We start from the raw sequence: 22,238 nt of genomic DNA, 5'->3' as shown, positions 1-22,238 counted from the left end.
ATGTAACTTTATACCAAAACACCCAATTATTTCCCACAGTGCTTACTACTACTGATGGTTGTCGAGTTGATGTATAAGCATCAGTTGATGGAAGTGCTCACCAACACTTGATGTTATCAGTCTTTTTAATTTTTGTCTTTCCATTGATTGTGTAGTGGTATCTAATTATGGTTTAATTTTCGTTTCTATGATAAATATGTGGAATATCTGTTTTGTGCTTATTTTCTATTCATATATTGTATCTTGTTCGGGGAGTGTTTATTCGCATTTTTTGTTCATCATGAGGTGGGTTGTTAGAATTGTGTTGTAAGGATTCTTCATAGTCACTACATTTGTCAGATACATGCACAACAGATGTTTTTTCCAAGTCTGCAGCTTGACTTTTCATTTTTTCTTCACTAATGTTTAATTTTCATTTTGATGAAGCCCACTAACAGAGGAATTTCTCTCCACAAAAATAATACCTTGAATTTCTAATTCTCAAGTACCTCAGAATGTGATCTTATTTAAAAATAGAGTCTTTCTAGAGGTAATCAAGATAAAATGCAGTCATGAGTATGGGCTCTAATGCAATATGGCATACTTCATTACATAAAAGGGGAAATTCAGACACAGATATTCACAGAGAAAAAGCCATGTGAAAATAAAGGCAGAGAACAGGGTGATGCATCTACAAGTCAAGCAATGCCACCTAAAACCAGAGGACCACCTAATCTAGGAGAAAGGCATGGAACAGATTGCCCTTTAAGCTCCCAAGAGTAATCAACTATGAGTGTTCCTTGATTTTTGGACTTCTAGGCTCCAGAAAAATTAATTAGTATCATTAAAAGGCACACGGATTTTGATATTTTGGTCCTAATACAAAAACAAATTTGTCATTTTTTTTTCTTTTGGGAAAAAGGACTTCTTTTGCCATTGTCTTTCTCCTAAAATTTACCTTTACTCTTTCTTTTTTTAATTAAATTATAGCTGTGTACATTAATGCAATCATGGGATACAATGTGCTGGTTTTATATACAATTTGAAATATTTTCATCAAAATGGTTAACATAGCCTTCACAGCATTATCTTAGTTATTGTGTTAAGACATTTATATTCTACATTTAGTAAATTTCGCATGTACCCTTGTAGATACACCGTAGATGTGGTCCCACCAATTACTCTCCCTCTACCCTACCCTCCCTCCCTCTCCCCTTTCCCCTTCTTCTTGGGCTACAATTGGGTTATAGCTTTCATACGAAAGCTATAAATTGGTTTCGTAATAGGGCTGAATACGTTGGATACTTTTTTCTACTCTGTCTTTTAAATCAATCTCTTTTTATATGACACACAGACACATTCCACACACTTTCCTACTCACTGGGTTTCATGTTTGGATTTTCTAATGCCCAAGGAAATGCTCATTTCTTACATAATTTCTAGAATTAATCATAGTTTCTAATAGACGTTCAAATACATCAAGTGACTCTGTGCCCATCTCTTCAAGTTCAACTTGGAGCAAGTTTTACTTTTAAGAGGATAGGCTCATTGTCCTTTTGGTTTCCTCCTTCTTAAGTGGGGGTATTACAAATGATATTTTCATATCAGTGACAGAATGCCCAGCACAGGCATGCCCAAATGCACTTCACCGTTCCTATTGTCCTTCTTCCACTCAAGACAAACTACTCACACACAGTCAAACTGACGTAGCTCTGGATAAATGTCTTAAAAGCACTGAACCAAGGCCATCCTTTTCCTCCTGGGCACACAGTTGCACCAAAGACCATTCTGGCATCCTCACACTCTGCTTCAAGGAAAGACAAGCCACCAACAGAACCCCCATCTCTACCTAGAGAAACTAATGTCTTCATTGGCAGTTATTCTTACACACCTTTGTTCTTCCTTGTTTGGAAAACCAAAGCCTTCTGAGACCACACACACAAAGAAAATAATTCAGTGAATATCATCTTTAGCTACTGCTCAGCAGCAAATGCAATTTATGTCACAGTGTTACAAACACAATGTCATTTTCTGGTTCCCACATTCCTGCTGTGCATGAGAAGTAAGACTTTACCACAGGAACTCTGAAAATTCCTTCTGGTCGATACCTTACCTTTGACTGACAGGTGTCTCCATGTCACAGTTGGCTCTGGTCTGCCAATAGCAAGACACAGCAGGGTCACACTGCTTCCCTCATTCACCGTGACGTCCGAGGAGATGTTCATGATCTGGGGAGGAACTATAAAGAAACAGAGATAAGAAATACCTGAGAATGATTTTTTGCACTTAAGATGTTAGCCAGTAACTATCTGTATAGCACATTTGTATTACAAATATTGTGATCGAAAATAAACTTCAAGTGGCTTGGTTTGCTGGGGAAATGGCTTTGAACACATTGACAGCACAGCCACTGATAACACAGAGTAGAAGGAGCTCTGTTACACTCCACTGAGCGGGGGCAGGGGCATGGCAGGTGGAGTGGAGGGACAGAGGAACTCAAGTGGGCGACGCTACTTCTTGATGATTTCAAGGCAAATTCAAAGGGAAAATCTGTACAAAGTCTCCCAAGAGTTCTTGTCTGTCCACACACTTAATAGTCTTAGTGGAATTGGTGGCTTAAGTCTTACGTGAGAATAGGGACCACTCAGGCCTTTCCCAATATCTCACTCATATAGCCACCCACACTGAATTAGATACCATTTCCCGAGCATCCCAGACTCTTAAATTCTTTGACCTAGAACAGTGTGTTCCATCCTGGAATTCTCCTCTTTATCACTTCTTAATTTGAAAATATCTACTCCTTTCCACAAAAACATCTTTTAAGGCTAACTGGAATTTTTTCTGGCTCCCTCAATCACAGTTAGCTGCCTTTTCCCTGGATCTAAGCAGCAATGCACTGGAGTCCCTCTTCCTGCTAAATGCATTGTCTAATGGTATCATGTCCCAGTGGTTAGGAGTGGGGCAGTGGATCCACATGGACTAAGGTTTGAATCTTTGCTCACCTCCGCCCACTGCTGTCTGATCTCCAGTAAAGGAAACTGCCTGTGCCCTTTTGAGCTTTTTCCTCACTTGTGCAGGAGAATAAGAGCTAAACTCATTGCATTGTGAGGTTTAAATGAAATACTAGCTTAAGAGAGTACCAGATATAAATTAAGTTCTCAATAAGTGTTACTTAATAAGATGCCAGTGATGATGATGATGATTGCTTGATAATAACAACTAAACCAATATCATTCACAAACAACAGTTTTCTTCTGTCCAAGTATTTTTATTTGCTTATTTATATTTTAGAGATAGGTCCTTGATGTGTTGCCTAGGCTGGAATGCAGCAGTATGATCATAATTCACTGGTAGTGATCGTCCTGCCTTGGTTTCCCCAGTAGCTGGGACTACAGGCCCATGCCATCATACCTAATTTTTTTATAGACAGAGGGTTTAGCTATGTCACTCAGGCCGGTTTTGAACTCCTGGCCTCAAGCAATCCTCCTGCCTCAGCCTCCTCAAGTTCTGGGATGGCAGTTCTGAGCAGTGTGCCAGCCTCGTGGTTCTGTAGCCATGTAAAACCTAACCCCATTCCAGGTCTACCTGAGCCCACCTCTAGGCCTGGACTTTCAATTCAGCTCAAACTTCAGGGTTGGAAAATACTTAGATTCCTTCTCAACTCTTACTTCTTATTGCCATTGAACTGATGACAAGTGCAACAGCCTCCTACCTGGAACTTCCCCCTGATCTTTTTCCATTTTGGGTCCCTCCAGTCTACCCACTACATGTGGCCAGATTAATCTTCCCAGGCAACCATCTGAGCAAACTTCTCCCCTCTTTGCTCTTTTAAACGTGGCCTGCTACACCACGTACCAACTTGTCTGCATGACCTAAGCCTTTTGCAGTGTATCCCCAACCCTACTGACAAGCCTCATCTGCAGGCCCTGTCCTCCATGACCCAGCACATGCCAAACACTGGACCCCTGTCCTCCCTGGAACATGAGAAGGCATAAGTACTCCCACAGCTTGCTTCTCCACACCGTCTCTGAATTTCCCATCTGACTCATCTTTTAAGAGGTTGTTAAACAATGCCATCTTCCCTTTGCAGTTTTCCATAACTTCTCTCTAAATCCCAAGGGCAGACTACTGTGCTGCATTTTCTCCATACCTGCCTTGGGAATGTTCTGGTTACATGTCAGTGGTGGTTTTCTGCCTGTTTCCCTACCAGGATGCAGGAGCTCGAACCCCGTACACCTCTATTCATCTGAGTTGGGCACAGAGGCTGCCAAGGGTACAAGCTTAATGCCTTTTTGAAAGAAAGATCCAAAGAACACCCTGGACAAAAATCCAAAAACAAAGGGAGGTAGAGTTTTGAATGAAAGATTTCTGATACCTAAACCTTTTTTCCCTATATTCTTTCAGATTCTCAAATTAAAAGAAGGAGAACATAAAGAGAAGAAATTCCAAGCCTACAGTCATGCTGATTTATTTGTACCGCCAGTTTAATTATGAATTATTAATTACCAAACAGGTAGCGTGCAAATAGATTACAAACCACCCTGAGTCAGTGGCAAAGGAGAATTATGGCTGATGCTCAATTCAGACGACTTTGCAGCCAGAGTTTTATGCTGCTGAGACCTTACAGGTAAGTCTTTTCAAGGAGAAGCCATAAGTAACGAGTAGAACATTTGAGCTCTTAAGGGAATCCACATTAGCAAATAAATAAAAATTGCCTCGCTTATAAATCTGCCATATTTTGCATTATTTCTGCATTAGGATTTGGCCTGAAATTTCAGTGCACATATTTTACCCAGATACACACTGGGGAAAAAAAAATAGTGCACATTCTAACTACACTGCATTCTCTTGAGAAAACCATTCTACCAGGATTTTTTTCCCCCTATATTTTCTAGCTTGTTAAAGAATAGTTCTGGGCTTAGAAATGTCAATATTCTTTTTTCACTTCTGTAAAGCAACACCTTCACTGCAACTTCCAAAATATTCTCAAAATAATGTCTACTTTAGCTGGAAGTGTTAGGCGATATGAAGTTCTCTTTCTCTAGACCCTAGGGTCTACCAGCCCCAGGAAGACGGTTAGGTTAAGGGAAGATGATATAGCATATGGCCGCGATGGAACTGTCAGCACAGCCCCCAACTCAGAGTCATTATTTCCACAGACGTTCTATTCCATTTGATAGTTTGAGGGACCCTGGATTAAGAGATGTTTATAAGATTGCACAAATATTTAGCACAAACTCCTCATTCCTCGGGCACTCAGTCCAATCTGGAAAGACTTTCCTGAACTGAGGTCACATAGGCTAACCCAGACATTCCCACCAAGTCTGGGCAGCACTGTCTGTCATCCACTGCAATTCATCACATCGTCTGCCATTTTCTCAAAGGAGGAAAGACAGGGACAGTTTCAAGCGTGTGGGTAGCCAAAAAGAAAGGAGGCGTAGCAGAGGGATTGGCAGAAAGGAAGGTACTTTCTCTTCTCATTATGAGATCCTTAGAAACTAACAATAATATGCAACCTAACTGTTTTCAAATTGCGTGCTTATCTCATGTGCTTCTTACAACACATGTCCTCATTATTAAAATTGAAGAAACTGAGGCATAGGGAGAGGATACATTGTCCAAAACTGAAGGGTTAGTAAATGGCGGGAGTCCTTCCATTACATCATGCTGCCTCTTGTTTAGATTCTCTCATCAATTTCCCAAATGCAATATTTAGCTCCATAAGCCTTTGTCTATTGCTTCCTCCATTTCAGATGTCTCTTCCCAAGCAGCTTCCTTCACAGCACTTATCACGGCGAGCAAACTATCCCATTCTCCTCAGCTTCTCAGGTATGCTGTGAACTACCGACGCGGGGCCCATCCTGTACCCCCTTCTTTCCCCAGAGTTGTGCATGTTGCTTGCCAAGGAAGGTATTTAGTAATTTTAGTGTAATTTTAGACTAGAAATGAATTTGGTAATGTCACTGCATCTCTACACTTTTTTCCATGATAACTTTTTAAAGGAAAGAACATGTGGGGATGGCTTTAAATGTTCCTCTGTGTTTTTTTTAAGCCGAGGACCTTGGCTTAATTCTTAGGTATCTGTGGCAAATGAGTCTATACACATCGCTAGAGTTTATAAGTGTACAAATCAATACAAAGAAACAATAATCTTACCTGAAATGCCTATGTTGCTCTAAGGAAATGAGTTTAAGTAAAGGACAACAGATGCGTAGTGGGTTTTCACACCATGTCTGCAGACACTGTTGACACCACCCCTGAAGGTGTTTAACCCACTGATGGTGGAGAGTTCAAACAGGGCCCTTGCATAGGTTGTGTGGACTGTCCCATGCATAGCTGCACTGACTTCTATCTGTGATCATTTTAGGTAGACAGATGTACAGGTAGATGAATAAAGACATGTCAGATGATAGAGAATAGATAGGTAATAGATATTGGGTCATTAAGTATAAAATGTCCAATTTCAAATCAAAAGTTTAGTTTATTATATCTCAAACAAGAAGCAGTACAATTTGTCAAGGTTTGCACCAACTTTTGACACGGTTTTGCCATCTTCATGGTAGCTTGTTTATGCCAACATGAAGAAGCTGGAAAGCAAGTGATGATTGCAAAAGGCATTTTCCACAGCTTGATGAGAATTGAATATTTTTCTTTGCAAAAAATGGTTCAAAGACTGGAAAAAGTGGTAGTCAATTGGTGCAAGATCTGGTGAGTACAGTGGATAACTGAGAGTTTCCAGGTCTAGCTTCTGTAGTTTGAACAGTCTTGTTTGTATGACATGTGGTCGAGCATTGAGCAATCTCAGCTGCTTAATAACAAGCATCCTCATCATGTATTCAGCTGTTTGTAGGAGACAGCCGCTGCAATTGACTGACCAGATTTCATGAAGCTGTAGAGGTTAATTCCAGTGCTGACCACCATACAGACCCATTAGCTTTCCTAAATGAATATTTGGTTTGGGCTGTGTTTCAGCACTTCGTCTTTATCCAACATTTGCACCCCACCCTTGTGATTGTCAAAAAGAACCCATTTTTCATCACACACAACAGTACAGCTTAGAAATGGTTTGCCTTTATGTGGTGATAGCAAAGAAAAGTTTCGAGACCATTTCGGTTCTGACACTCATACAATTTGTGCGTAACCCATCTCTCCAGGCTCTTTACCTTGCTGATTTGTTTCAGATGGTCCAATATTGTTGAACAGTAATGTCACACCCCGCTGCTAATTCACGTGTAGGTTGAGATGGATTCACTTCTATTAGATCTTCCAGCTCATTGTCATCCATGTCGGTCTCAGGTTGCCCACATGGCTCATTTCCAAGATTAAAGTCGCCAGAATGGGACTTCCCCAACCATCCGTATACTGGGTGTTCATTAGCCACATCTTTCCCAAACACTTTGTTGATATTTTGAGCTTTCTGCGTTACATTGGTTCCAAGATGGAACTCATATTAAAAAATAACATCAATTTTTGACTTATACGTGGTTTCACAAACATTGCTCTAAAAATAATGTGAAAGGTATTGATAAGACAAAAATGTGCTTTTGAAAGAATGAGGATGTACCTTCATAATAAAAATAAAACAAGAAGCGTCAAAGCGAAATGTTGGAGAGAGATATCAACTGTCAAACCCAGGACTTAAGGAAACTGGACCTTTCATTATAACCTAGATACAATTCATGTGGGATACATAGAGGCTAGGTGGAGAGAGAATGGATAGAGAGGTGGACAGGTAGAGATAGAAATAGAGACAGAGAGGTAGAAATAGGAAGTTAGATATAAATAATTATCTATCTGCATGTGTCTGTGTAGACAGATACTATTTTACCAGATTGTAATTAATCTCTTGAGGAAGGGGCATATTTTCACAGGTGTCTTTGCAGTCTGGATGACCATGAGATATTTATATATAGTCTCTGTACTTTCAGCATGGCCAGCTGCTCTACAGCCCCCCCGGGTGTCCTGCAGCTGTCCCTACCTCTCCCGTCTCACAGCCCTTGACTCAGATGAGGAGCCTGTGTTTCACTGCATGGGCTCTTACAAAGCCTCTTTATTTCCCTCCTAACTACCATCTTATAGTCAAACCCCAAACTCCTACTACAATCACTATTGAAATAAATAGTAATTATTTATTTGCTCCTCCCTAAAACCCCCAACTTCTGCCCCTTGCTAAGAATGCAAAGTCCAAACTTCTCAGCAGGATTTACAAAACCATTTGCAGCCTGGCCAACACCTAACATCCTAGACCCTTCTCTAACGTATCTCCAGAGCTACATCGTTCCCTCAACCTTGTGCCTTCATTTGCCTTTACACACACAATTCCCTCTGCTTGGAAAAGCCATTCCCACTTCTGGGAATATGAGTTAGTGCTCAACTCGAATGGGAGCTCCTTCACGATGCCTTGGTTCTCTCTCTTCCCCTCCTAAGACATTCTTGTTTATGCCTTTATCATAGCAGTTATCTTTGCAATTGCTCTATCCCATGGAAGGGGCTACCATGCTATATTTATCTTTGTACTGCTATCATACAACACGGTGCCTGGCATGTCGTAACATCCTTTTTATTGATGTGTGAGCGCACAGCTTTTAAAATGGCATATGGGATAAAAGTGGTTCCCATTCTGGAGCTTTGACATTTGCCCTATCTGCTCTCTGAAATTCTTGCTATCCTATTCTTTACTTACGGAATTGTCCCATCTGAGCTCAGTTTTAAAGTTACTTCCTCGGAGAAGCGTTTAAGTAATAAATCTGATCCCCCAGCCCCGCTGTCTAAATCAGGTCCTCTCATTACAATCTCTCCTCGACCTTTACAAATTCCTCTGTAATATGTACATAGCTTTGCGCTTTTATATTCAGGTGTATAATTGTTTAACATGGCCCTGGCCCACTACACTAGGGACTTTATAAACCATTCTACTCCCAGTACTTAGAACAATATCTGCCCATATAATAGGATCTCAATAAAAATACGCTGAATACATAGATGACTCCTGTGTGTACTGTGTCATACAGATCATTGTGAAAGAAAAAACTTGCAGTGCAAAAGGCTTTTTAAACTTTTTTATTAAATCATAAACACATAGATCATGTATACATTAATGCATTTATGGGGTACAATGTGCTGATTTCATATAGAATTAGGAACGCTTACATCACACTGGTTAATATATACCTCATCTCATTTACTTCTTGTGTTAAGACATTTCTATTCTATATTAATAGATCTGACATGTACCCTTGCATTATGCACCATAGGTGTGATCCCACCATTCATCCTCCCTTGATCTGACCCCCCCTCCTCCCTCTTTCATCTTGGGCCATAGTTGTGATCTATTCTTCATATGAAAGTGTGAGTGATTGTACCTTGGTTTCCTAATAGTACTGAGTACATTGGATATTTTTTCTTCCATTCATGGGACACTTTACTAAGTAGGACATGTTGCAGCTCCATCCATGTAAATGTAAAAGAGGTAAAGTCTCCATCTTTTTTTAAGGCTGCATAATACTCTATGGTATACATATACCACAATTTATTAATCCATTTATGGTTCAATGGGCATTTGGGCTTCTTCCATGACTTGGCTATTATGAATTGAGCTGCAATGAATAATCTGGTACAAATATCTTTGTTATAAAGTGATTTATAGTCTTTTGGATATATACCTAGTAGAGGAATGGCAGGTCTACTTTTAGATCCCTGAGTATTCTCCATATTTCTTTCCAAAAGGGACATAGTAGCTTGAACTCCCACCAGCAGTGCAGAAGTGTTCCCTTTTCTCTACATCCACATCAACATCTGTAGTTTTGGGATTTTGTTATGTGAGCCATTCTTACAGTAGTTAGATGATATCTTAAAGATGTTTTGATTTGCATTTCTCCTGATGATTAAAGATGATGAGCATTTTTTCATGTGTCTGTAGGTAGAACATTTCTTGGTATAAGTTGATTAGAGATTGAAATGTGTGATTCTGCACTTGTTTGTTCCATCCTGTGTAAAGTTCATACAATGTGTTGGAAACTGGATATGAAAGGCCAGTCTCTGGAGCTCAGTGGACCTGTGTGACGTTGTCCTTAGCTCCTCATCTGTAAAATGACAATGACAGGACGTATCTCTCCAGGTAGCTGCGAGAACTAAATGTAAATGAACTCAACGCATTAGCACAGGGTCTGGAAATAAGCACTCAGCAAAGGTAAACTGTTATTACCATGTGGAGAAACTCACTGTGAATACTGTTCATGCCACTTAAACTCAGAGAAATGGCTTCATCTGTGCCTAATTGCTCATTCTCAAAATCTTAATTCCTTCAAGTTATGTCAGGGCTTACAGATGATGCTTACTTTAAAGACAGTTAAGAAAATTTCATTTTTTATACATATATAGTATGTATTATATATGTAATGAAGTATTACATTATATAATGCATGTGATATAATATACATTATCCATTGTTTATATATTTTACCTTATATACTATAGAGGATAATATATACGTACTTTATATATAGCATATGTTATATATGTACACTACAAATACAGCACATGTGCATGTATACTCCAGATCCCACAGTAAGAAGTAAATATTCAATAACTAGTCATCAATTTTCTGTTGAGCTACTAAGCTCAAGCAAATGAATAGGGCAAGTCTCATATACGTATAAATGAAATCACTTGGCTCTTTGTTTTCTTTGAGAGGGTGTCTGTTTCTAGAAGAAAGGGGTCTCAGGGCCTCAGCAGTGTGCCCTGGTCAGTGGTCCTGGACCCCAGGTGCAGAACAGAAGCACCGTGTACATGAGGCAGAATGCAGAAGTGCTGCCCTTCTCTGCACTTGCTCCAGCCTCACCCAGAAGGCCTGACATTCTGTGTCCTCTGCCATGTGGTGTGCAGCACTTTGCAGGTGATATATATTTCTGGCTTCATTATGTAATTTGATCTTGACAGAATCTCTGGAGCAGACAAGACAGGATACAGCCTCAGAAGCCTGACATAAGGCGGGAAGCTGGATCACAGCCCCAGCTCAGAGGCCCGGACCCAGGAGAGATGGCACAGCAGGGCACCACTGGGTTCAACGCACAGCATGAACCCAGATCCTGGCTTCCCTTCAGCCAGGTGCCTGTGTGCAGTGAATGCTTCTGGGTCTTGCTCACTTCCTCCTCCTGTGAAGTGAAGTTCATGACACCTGTTGCTGGTTGTGGTGAAGGGCTGGAGGCAGCTCTGAGGTGGACACCCAGCAAAGTGCAGGGGCTTATTGAATGCTGGCTGCTCATTCTCTCTGGATTGGTAGTTAGGCGACTCCTAAAAGTACACACATCGGCAAGAACTCTCTGGGGATTTTTTAAAATCTCAGATTACTAGGTCTGAATCAGAACAAGAAGTTATATTCCTTAGAAGTCCCTAAGGTGAATTTGATGTGCAGCCAAGATTAGAAGCCATCCCTATATCCCTGCAGAGGACCACTGTCCCGTCCAGCCCCCTCTAGTCACTCAGAGCTGTAGGGCTTCTGTTTTGTCCCTGGCCATCCTGCCCTTCCAGGGCCCACTGCTGATTTTAGAGCACCCATGCACTGCTCTCCGGAGCAAGGTCAGCTTTTCTGTCTGTCACAGCTCTAACCTGGCCTTGTCTAATCATGGCATTTGATGGTCTGGCTTTAAGTGTTTATTTTTTTAAGACTGCATGGCAGAGTTTTTTCATTTCAGGTTAATAAGAGGGTAAAAATGTTTAGTTACGGTGTTTTCTCTTAGTTAAGTATCACAAGAATGAAAGACAGGCATAGTTTTTTAAAACATCTTGACATTTGGAGCCATAGAAGCTACAGTTTAGAAGCTACAGTTTGAATACCATTTTTTTCCCCCCAGCTAGTTTCTATGTAATTTTTTTTGCAGTTTTTTTGGCCAGGGCTGGGTTTGAACCCATCACCCTTCAAACATCAAGGAGTGGGGCCGGCACCCTACTCCTTGAGCCATAGGCGCCGCCCATGATTTTTGAAAAAGTTACTTGAGCCCATTAAATTTTGGCTTCCTTTATTGTAAAATGGGCATAAAAATATTTGCCTTATAGGGATGTGGAGATTAGAGATAATGATTTCACAGTGCCTTCAGGATCCATTATTACTGTTTCCACTTTATTGCTATTATTTATTCTCAGGGAATAACAAAATATTAAGAGACTATGTAAAAGCTAATATATATATGAAATGATTTTCATTACAGTTTTAAACACTCAAGGCTAATTTAAAAATAATACAGTAAAGACTTTTAAGGATCTGATGTTTTTTCCTTATGGGGTTACCTTTTTGCATGTTAATAGGGGAGTTTATTTCCTAAACCACAGGCAAATGTACTTTAGGATTCAGGGGATTCCTCTAGGCTAGGTTGTGGGATATTTTGTACACTGAAATAATATGGTATTTTGCAAAAAGTCCTGCATAAAGAGAGGTGAGTTCTTATCTTTTCTCTTCTATTTCTATGTGATCTTTTGTAAATCATTTAATCCACCTGGCTAGGGCTCTGTGTGTGCATGTGTGTGTCTATTTTGGTTAGTATTTTTTTTGCAGTTTTTGGCCAGGGCTGGGTTTGAACCCACCACCTCCGGCATATGGGGCCCGCGCCCTATTTCTTTGAGCCATAGGCACCACCCTAATTTGGTTAGTTTTAGGATGAAAACATTGTATTATGAATTCTCAGGACTCTCCTGCTCTGAAACTCCATGAGCTAATGATCTGGTAGCATTATGAGCCTGGACCGTAGGACTATCCTGAGCGCAGGGTGATACACCATCACCAGCGAGACCAGGACTGGCCAATCTTTATTTCTTTCAGTTTAGCACATTGAGAGTTGCACTGTCTCCTTTACTTCTCAACACATTCGTAAGGAATATACCACTGAAAATTTAACATAACGATTGGCAAAGACATCAATGGAGATAAATAGAATGGAAAGTCCAAAAATCTGTCCACACATTTATCGTCAATTGACTTTCAACAAGTTGCCAAGACAATTTAATGAAAAAAGAATAGTGTTTTTAACAAAAGATACTGGGACAATGGGATATTTCTATGTAAAAAGAAAAAAGGGAAACTGAACCCGTGTTTTATACCATTTCACATCACATGTAAAAATTAACTCAAAAATAGATCAAACACCTAAATAGCAGAGCTAAAACATATAAGAAAACATGGGGAAAAAAACTTTTCAATCTGGGCGGAGCCTGTGGCTCAAAGGAATAGGGCACTGGCCCCATATACTAGAGGTGGTGGGTTCAAACCCGGCCCCAGCTAAAAACTGCAAAAAAAAAACAAAACTTTTCAATCTTAGGATAAGCAATGAATTCTTAGGTTTACCATCCAAACAACATGAAAAAAGATGGACATTATGAAGAAAGTGAGAAAATGCACAAAATGAGAGAAAATATTTGTAAACCATTCATATAAGGAGGAGTGACATTATCCCTGTGAAGCTGTAAATATATAAAAATAATGAGAAGTTAAATAATGTAAAAGTAGACTAAGGATTTGGATTAATAATTCTCTAGAGAAGACACACAAATAACAAGGATTCTTAGCATCATCATGCATCAGAAAATGCAAATCAGTACCACAAGGAGACAGCTACTTCACACCCATTAGGAGGGCTACAGTCGAAACCATGGACAGTAACAAGCTTTCACAAAGATGTGGAAAGTTAGAAGCCATATACACTCCAGGTGGAAGCTCAGACTGGGGCAGCCGCCTTGGAAGACAGTCTGGAAGCTCCTCAAAAGGTTAAAGGCCGACTTATAGGAGCCAGCACTTCCAGTCCTGGCTGTGCACCCAGGAGAAATGAACACGGTTGTCTATGCGACAACTTTTATGTGAGTGTTGATAGCAGCATTAGTCATCATAGGCAAAATTAGAAAACCAACTCAAACATCTACCAACAGGCAAATGGCTAAAACGTGCATTTCCATACAATGGAATAGTGTACAGCCATCAAAAGAAATGAAGTGCTGAGACGTGATCCAACGTGGATGAACTGTGAAAGCATGAAGTGAGGGAAGTCAGGCATAAAAGCCACATACTGTATGATTTCATGCACACAGAATAGCCCAAATACTCATATCCACGGAGACAAAAAGTGCACGGGGGTTGCCAGGGGCTAGGGAGAGGGGCAAATGAGAAATTACTGTGTTCTTGTTGGAGTGGTGAAGATATCAGGGAATTAGACAATCTAATTAGACTATCACTAAACAAGTCGGTGCATATACTAAAACACACCAACTTGTTTACTTTAAAGGGATGAATTTTACGATATGTGGGTTACACCTGCGTAAAACTGTTGTAAAACACCACCATGCCTGACTCTTCATCTCTTCAGAGTTCTTGCCCTTTAATATGAGAAGAGGCGAGGCCCAGCGGGTTTTAGACCACAAGGAGAGAAGGCAAAGCAACACGTGTGGGTTGTCAGAAAATATCCTTTCCATTTACTGATAGCTCATGGCATAATGCTGCTTAATGTCTGCTTAACTCTCCGTCTCTCGTTGTTCACCCACCCTTTCCCCTTCTCTTTCCAAGACAGCTCGCGCTGCCTTAGCCCCGTCAGCCGTTTGGCAACACTCCATGCTCAGTCGTAATCCCACACCTTTGCACACACTGTTCCTTCTGCCCATATGCCTCCGTGGCCACTCATCAGCCTGCTCAGCAATGACCCTGACTTTAAAACTGATATTGAGACAGCACATCCCCCCTCCATCAGCTCTCCCCATTCCAGAGCTGCACGTACGTCTGTATTCCATGACAACCTGCACGTAATAGTATAATATATTCATTGACAAACAGTGAATGCCTACCATGTACCACACATTACCTTGGGGGTAGAACAGTAAACAGGCAGGGTCCTTTTCTCATGTTAATTTTGCAGCTTAACATCTCTAGGAGAATGCTGACACTGGTAAATAATCACAAGAATCAGCGTGTGATTATCACTCTTGGGTGTGCTATAAAGTGGTGCAAAGGCTCCAGGACAACCCAGGAGAGGGGCTTTTTCTTAGTGAGTTTGGTGAGGGGTGTGTTCCTGGCAGAGCTGAGCACAAGGATCAACCTCTGCAAAGGGCCTTCAGCAGTAGAGAGCTTGGGTGACCGTAGAAGAAGGGAAACAATAAAATCCTATGAACTGAGGCTAACAGGGTAAGTAGGGACCACATCATGCAGATTTTAAAGGAAACACTAAAGTTTTGCAATCTTTTCTATAAGCGCTATTAGGGGGTTCATTAAAATGTTTGAAGAGGATGAGGATGATGGCAAGAGGTCTGGCAGGGCAGATTTCCACGGGAGACAGGTCATTGCTGGGTACCATAAGGAGAACAGAAATGGGAGAACCAGCTGGGTGGGCCCACAGTGACGGGTGGCAGCTTGGACGCATGCACTAGCAGCAGAGAAGGGCAGAAAGAGACAGATCTGACATTTGGGAATAAAATGAGCAAAGTCTGGGGACTGACAAGATGTGTGTTAAGTATCACAGCCTTTCTTACACTGCCCGGCTGTTTTCTCTGTCTCTCCCTCACTAGACCAGGGGTCCTTATAATCACAGTACAATGCCTGGGATCCAGCAGGTGCTCAGTCAATGTGTGCTGAATTTAACTGCGAGTGCAAGGAGAGTTTTCAAGAAACACAACCTCCCGGGATCCCGTGGGGGCAGCCAGCAGATGGGGACCCGGCTAATTGCATGAGGTCATATTCTAATGCTTCAAGGCAGGGCCTGACCCGAATTGTCTGGTTTTATAGACTCCGAGTGTGAGCTCAGACTCCCCGCGTGCGCTGGTGTAACCTGGCTTTATTTTGTGCCGAAGACCAGACCTCCTCTGTTCTGTTTGGTTTTCTCTTCTTCTATTTTGATGAGAGGGATGGTGGAGAAGGAGGACAAAAGGTTATGAATTACAGATCCCTGAATGCTGGAGACCAGTGACATCACAAAGCACTCGAGCTGCACCAAGTTCATGCGCACGCGTTGTCTCCGCAGTGTCCCTACAGACGTTATTTATACACTTAGACATACATTTCCTACTTTGAATTTGCACCATTCAAGCAACCGATCAGGATCAGAGAAGCTGAAGGCAGGATAGAGTCTTTCTTGTCAAGTCCCGCTCTCTCTCCAGCACAGAAATGCCCTCCCCACGGGAGATCCTTTTGATCCTTCCTTCTCTAACTTGCTGGTGCCCCTGGACAGTTCCTCTGAACACACACAAACTTTGAATCACAGGGTTTAATTTACATCATAGAATTGTCAAGTCAAAACAGCTATTAGGGATCACCCAGGTTTACCTTCTCATTTTGCCCATAAGGAAACACTTCTGTCCTAATCCCAGCTCTGTAGGTTGTGTGGTGAGGGGGAGCCAAGCCTCGGGACCTCTGTTGACCCAAGTCTCTCTCTCAGTATTTCAGGCTTCCCGGGAGACTGTTTCCAACAATCTGAGGGCTCTCACTCACAGTGTGACCTTGCACAAGCTACTTACCGTCTCTACCCTCTGTTCCTCAACCTGCAAGACAGGATGGTCATTGTATGTAATTTATAGGGTCAGTGCGAGGAATAAAAAATTGTAAATGAACACAAAAGGGTTTTATCATGATGCCTAAGTGCTTATATTGCACACCTAGAATGTGTTGTTGCCAGCAACTCTCATTTATTGAGAATTTAGTAAACATCAGCTGGGACTATGGGGAAAGTTTGCCAAACATCACTAATTTCATCCTTATGAAAACCATATGTGGCAGCCGTACCCGCTCACATTCTAAGGGGGAGGAAGCGGGTGCAGAGGGGGGTAAATAAGTTGTCTAATAGGACACAGCCTGAAGAAAAGAGGCTGAGGGGGGGCAGTGTGTTCTCTGCTTTCATTTTGGGGACCCCCTCATTTTGGCCTCTTGGGTCAGAGATAACCGCTGTCAGAGAGAAGTGTGAGAAGGGACATTACCGCCCTGTGTTCACCAGCCTCAGCTTGTCAGTGAGGGTCCCTGATGCCCGCAGACGTCAGGCTCAGTCCTGCCATATTTTAAGCAATTCCTAGCTAGGGCAGGTGTGAGCAGAAGGAAGCTTGGGCTGAGAATTTGGCCGAGTAGATTTCCTGCCCTACCACCCCAGCCAACAACTTCTGGCCTTTTGGATTATTTTTTTCACTGCCCAGGAGACCTGTCTGTGGGATTTTCTGATATTAATTGTGCATCTGCCTTGACTTCCTCTCTTTTTTTTGGGGGAAAGTGGCCTTATTCCATAACCCTTTTTGTGAAATTATTCTAGAACTCTGCTTAGCACTCAATCTCCATCCAGGTCTGGAGCCCTCAGACACCGGAAGCCACGTCGGCTGGACACTGGTTCCCCCAACCTCTCTGAGCCTCCCTGGCTTGCTCCTGCCTGGCACCTGGTAACCTGGGAATTGACCGTCTCCCATCTTATTCAGCACCACACCAAGTCTACCCCAGAGTTTTCCAATGACAACTGTAGGCTGCAGATTTCTCCTTTGCTCTGCTCACCTAAATAGCAAAGTCGGGGGCCAGGGAGTATCTTGACAGAGCTGGAGCTGGATGGGGTGCAGTCTCACCCTTAGGCTGCCCTTTCCCTTCAAGCAATCTCCCTGCCTCCTCCTAGATACCCCCTCTTCTCTCCTCTCACCTGCTCTGTGCTGCTCAAGAGCAGCTCATTGTGACTCACTCTTAAATTCAAGTTGTAGTTCTTGGGTGCCCAGGTCTGAGATAGAATTTAAAAAGCAAATTTCACAGGATTAGACACAGACACTTTTAATCCTGGGAGAAAGAAGGAACTTGGAAAATCTTTAAGAAATGGGCCCTTGCCCATCATTTTGTCCGTAGCTCTATGTTACTGTGGGGACAGAGAAGACGGGGTCTGGAGCTCAGGTCTCATGCTCACATTGGGTAATGACATGAAAATAAGCAGCACACTAGATGCTCCACAGCTGACCACCTCCCTACGGTGACCACATACCTATAGTGACCACCTCCCTACAGTGACCACCTCCCTACGGTGACCACCTCCCTACGGTGACCACATACCTATAGTGACCACCTCCCTACAGTGACCACCTCCCTACAGCGACTGCCTGTCTACAGCGACCCCTTCCCTACAGTGACCACATCTTTATGGTGACCACCTCCCTAAGTGACCACCTCCCTCAGTGACGCCCTCCTTAAGTTGACCTAATTTTCACAGACCAAACATACACCACGCATCCGTATCAGTTCCGTAGGCCAAGTTCCTTATGGTGACCACCTCCAAACATTGACCAGTTTGTTACAGTCCCTCGGGTGGTCAACTCACAGAGGTTCTGCTGTATTTGGTGGCATGGGTATGATAAAGCTATCTTTAAAGTTTCTACTTATGAATTGAGGCGATAAAACAAAAAATAATTAAAAAACTATAAAACAACATAGACCCATAATTTAGTATCTCCACTAAAAAAAAGTAAAAGCTATATTTTGGGTTGCCAGGGATTCCACTGGCTCTAAACTCTAGGAGTTTTGCCTCTGTCCTCTGTAGACCAGGGAGTGGCCACAGCAGCGGCAATAACGTGTCCTATAGCATATGGAAGGTACAGCATGGGAGCTTTCTATGGGCCAAGTTTAACCTTATACTCCCCCTCATTCCCAAAAGACAAGATTTCTAAGCAGGAGGAACTCAGCCATCAGCCCCTCAATATAATTCTCATATGAGCCTTTCTTTTGAATATTTAAATCCTCCCTCAATTCTAGAAAACCCAGTGAGTTCAGGAATAAGGATTATATCCACATTTTCATATGCTAGGAAAAGAGGCGGGGGGTCTGGGACTGAATATCACTGATAAAACCATGATAACTGAGTCTCATTACAGCCAAAGACAAGTCTCATATTTTAGCATTTTTATTAAAGCTTTTTAAATTACTGAGTGTCTCGTATATTCAATACCAGCCTAAGTGATTTATATTAGTCTATCCCTAGATACTCCATCTAATAAATAACTTGGCAATCTCCTAACCCATAAATATCCCTGGCCCCAGCAGAAAGCAATTAAAGCATGTTTAAAAAAAAAATGGCTTCCCAGTACTCCAGACTGCAGTGACACTGGACACCTCCTATGGGATAATTCACACCATTGACCAAGGAGGGTCGGACCTCTCTACTCATCACCTGCCCAGCAGGAACTGATGCTCTTGTTCCCTTAAAAAACGAGACACATACAAAACTAGCTTAAAGTGTTTAACATGCCATAAGGCTGCAGAGATTTTTGTCATGGAAAATATTATTCCCAGCAACAAGTGTTTTATAATAGTTTAGACAGCTTAGGCTAAAATTATTGTGTAAAACCTTTTTGGAAAGCGATTGTGCCAAAAATGTTTAAAACACATTAAATATAGAGACAGCCGACTAAAAAGTTATTAGAGGCTCCAGTGTCACTAGCCCAGAAAATATTTCAGGTCAATAAAGTTCAATCTGCATGCCAGGTAAAAAGGCACGGATATTTATGACAGTGGTTTCAAGTTCAGTACTTGAAGCTGCAAAAGAAGGCTATTTTCCTTGAAAATCTTGTTCTCTGGCCTTCCCTGAAACTCCAGGGGTGTGTGAAGGAGGGAAGGCTGGGTCCTCACCTCACTCCTTCCTTCTATAAATCAGCATCCTCTCTAAAGCTCACACTGCACCAGCACCCAGGCAGGAGGGGAAAGAAACAGCCACACATCACATTTCTCATCAAACTCGGAGGAACCCCGAGGAATGTTGCCTTGCGTAGGAAAGGATTATTCCAGTCCAGATTTTACAGGGATTCTCCAAATCATAATCCCGAGGAGCCCATGCTACACTCATCATAAATTCCAGAGTCTTACAGCCTTTAAATCATTTTAATTTGATTCATTTTCTAATAATACTTCCATTTGTTTTATTAAACACTGTCTATTTTTATGTACTTCACTTCCTAGATAATTGTCACATACATATTATTGGGGGAGGAGAACAGTCGCCTTTTATAATTTCACAGGAGCCTAATAACCTACTATGTACAAGTTTTATAGCTGCAGGGTGCTTGAAGGAGGGATCCAGATGGCAGGAAGTAGGAATGTCACTACACTTGAACTTGATTATGGGCTGTGAGGTGGGGGAGATTTGGAAAGGAAATGTGTTTTCTTCGTTTACTATTAAGAAGAAGAATAACTAAGCTTTATTTTCAGAGCCAACTATCAGAAGGTCTGGGTAATATGGTAATGAATCAGATGGAGATCGTTTATTTTGCATACAGCAATGCACTTCTTTTTCTGTAAACAAGAGGTGTTCAGCATTGCCTAGGATTCTGCAGACTATATAATATGTTGCTTTCAAATCATTTAATCTCTTGAAAACTTGACACATTGGCGTACTAATTCAAATACCAAGCTACTTTAAAATTATGCACAGAAAAATTTTACTCCAACCTTTACCTGGCTGTTCCTTTATTCCTAATTTTTATAACTATTTGTATTTTGTTTCTCTATGCAGTGTTTACATATGCAAAATAAGCAAACATGACAATGTGATATTAATACCCCTCCTGATACAAAAGGCGGCAGAACACTGCTATTTTCATGTTTATAGGAATATACCTTACACATTTTCATGTCTACATAGCATTCCTTTGGCCTAAATGTATTATATTTTATCTAACTAGTGTCCTATCCACAGACAAGCTGGTTCATCTCAATTTCACTATTTTGCTGTTACAGTGCCACACAAGACGGGTGGAAGTGAAGTGTATGTGTGGGACTGACTCCTAAACTATGAGCTGGTTCAACACATGAACACATCTGTACTGTTGACAGTTGTTGATAGATTTCTTTCTATGATGGTTCGACCATTTTCACGTCCACTAAAAATCTCTGAGCAACCTATTTCCCTGAAGGTCTTGTCAGCAGTATACAGGACTAAACTTTCAAAATTTTGCCAATTTAATAAATGAGAAATGGTATTTTTATTCCTTCCTTCCCTCCCTTGTTCCATCCCTTCCTCCCCTCCATCCCTCCCTTCCTCCTTCCTTCTTTCCCTCTCTCTTTCCTTCCTACCTTCCTTGTTTTCTTTCTTTCTTTCAGACTCTTACTCTGTTGCCCCAGGCTAGAGTGCACTGGGGTCTCAGTAGCTCACTGCAACTGACCTCAAACTCCTGGGCTCAAGCGAGCCTCCCAAGTAGCTGAGACTACAGGCATCCACCACCACACTCCGCTAATTTTTGTTTTTAGTAGAGACAAGGTCTTGCTCTGGCTCAGGCTGGTCTCAAACACCTGAGTTCAAGCGAGCGTCCCGCCTTGGCCTCCCAGAGTGTTGGTTTTATAGGCACAAAGCACCAACTCCAGCTTTCCATCTGGTTTTGACCCCATGACTTCACACATGTAAGGTTGGTTTCCACTGTTTTCTGCAGAGTCCACAGAACTCTGCAGAAGTTTGATCCCATGACTTCACGCATGTAAGGGTGGTTTCCACTGTTTTCTGCAGAGTCCACAGAACTCTGCAGAAGTTTGATCCCATGATTTCACACATGTAAGGGTGGTTTCCACTGTTTTCTGCAGAGTCCCCACTGTTCATGTGCCTTGCTTGTGGATTTCCCAGTGGGAAGTTGTTTGAGTGTGTGGGGTTTCCCAGTATCCTATCTATGAGACTATCTTTTTGCATATGTCAGTTAGAGATAACTTACTGTGTTGGTTGGAGCTTAAGCTCTGGAGAGAGAGGCCTGGGTTTGTTTCCCATCTCTGCCATTTATTTCATGGGTATACTACCTTGGGGAGCTCTGTAACCTACGTGTATCTCATTATTTTTTTATCTATAAAATAGGCATACAGTTATTATGTAAAGGGTGAGATTTTCATGAGGATTAAGTGAGCCAGTACACATATACCTTAGTCACTAGAACAGTGTGAGTCACATGGTCAGATATGTGTACTACTGGCCCACATACTTCTCATTGCAAACTCTCTGATCTTATTTCCATGTTAGGCAAAGGAAAGGCTCTTCAATCCTACCTTCCACGGCCATAGACAGAGAAGAGTTCTTTCAAAAGAGGCTCATAATAATTGGTTTCTCTGCAAACAAACATAGCCATGGACTGGCACTTCTCATAAACTTGGCTGCAAACATGAAGACCACATTAAGCATATGTCACCAGAGGAAACGTTCAAGGCTCCCAGGACACAGCAAGATAACAAAGACAGAAACCATGGTTGGCACATGCTCAGTGGGGTGACAGGTCTTCTATTTGAGCTAAAATGGAAGAAGTACTATCTTTCCTCT

General features: G+C 41.8%; 1 protein-coding gene across 8 annotated transcripts in view; it reads right to left on the bottom strand.

The window, feature by feature from the left end:
- Window positions 1-22,238, bottom strand: part of OPCML (opioid binding protein/cell adhesion molecule like) — a 1,112,106-nt gene that overhangs the window by 91,647 nt on the left and 998,221 nt on the right. For all 8 annotated transcript variants that reach the window (XM_053594858.1, XM_053594862.1, XM_053594859.1 and 5 more), the window contains one exon: window positions 2,093-2,218. In XM_053594858.1, coding sequence (XP_053450833.1) covers window positions 2,093-2,218 — 126 coding nt within the window. The remainder of the gene's footprint in view (window positions 1-2,092; window positions 2,219-22,238) is intronic.

This window comes from Nycticebus coucang, chromosome 6, assembly GCF_027406575.1.
Source record: "Nycticebus coucang isolate mNycCou1 chromosome 6, mNycCou1.pri, whole genome shotgun sequence".
NCBI classification, from domain to species: Eukaryota; Metazoa; Chordata; class Mammalia; order Primates; family Lorisidae; genus Nycticebus; species Nycticebus coucang.
This window is presented reverse-complemented; position numbering and strand designations above follow the sequence as displayed.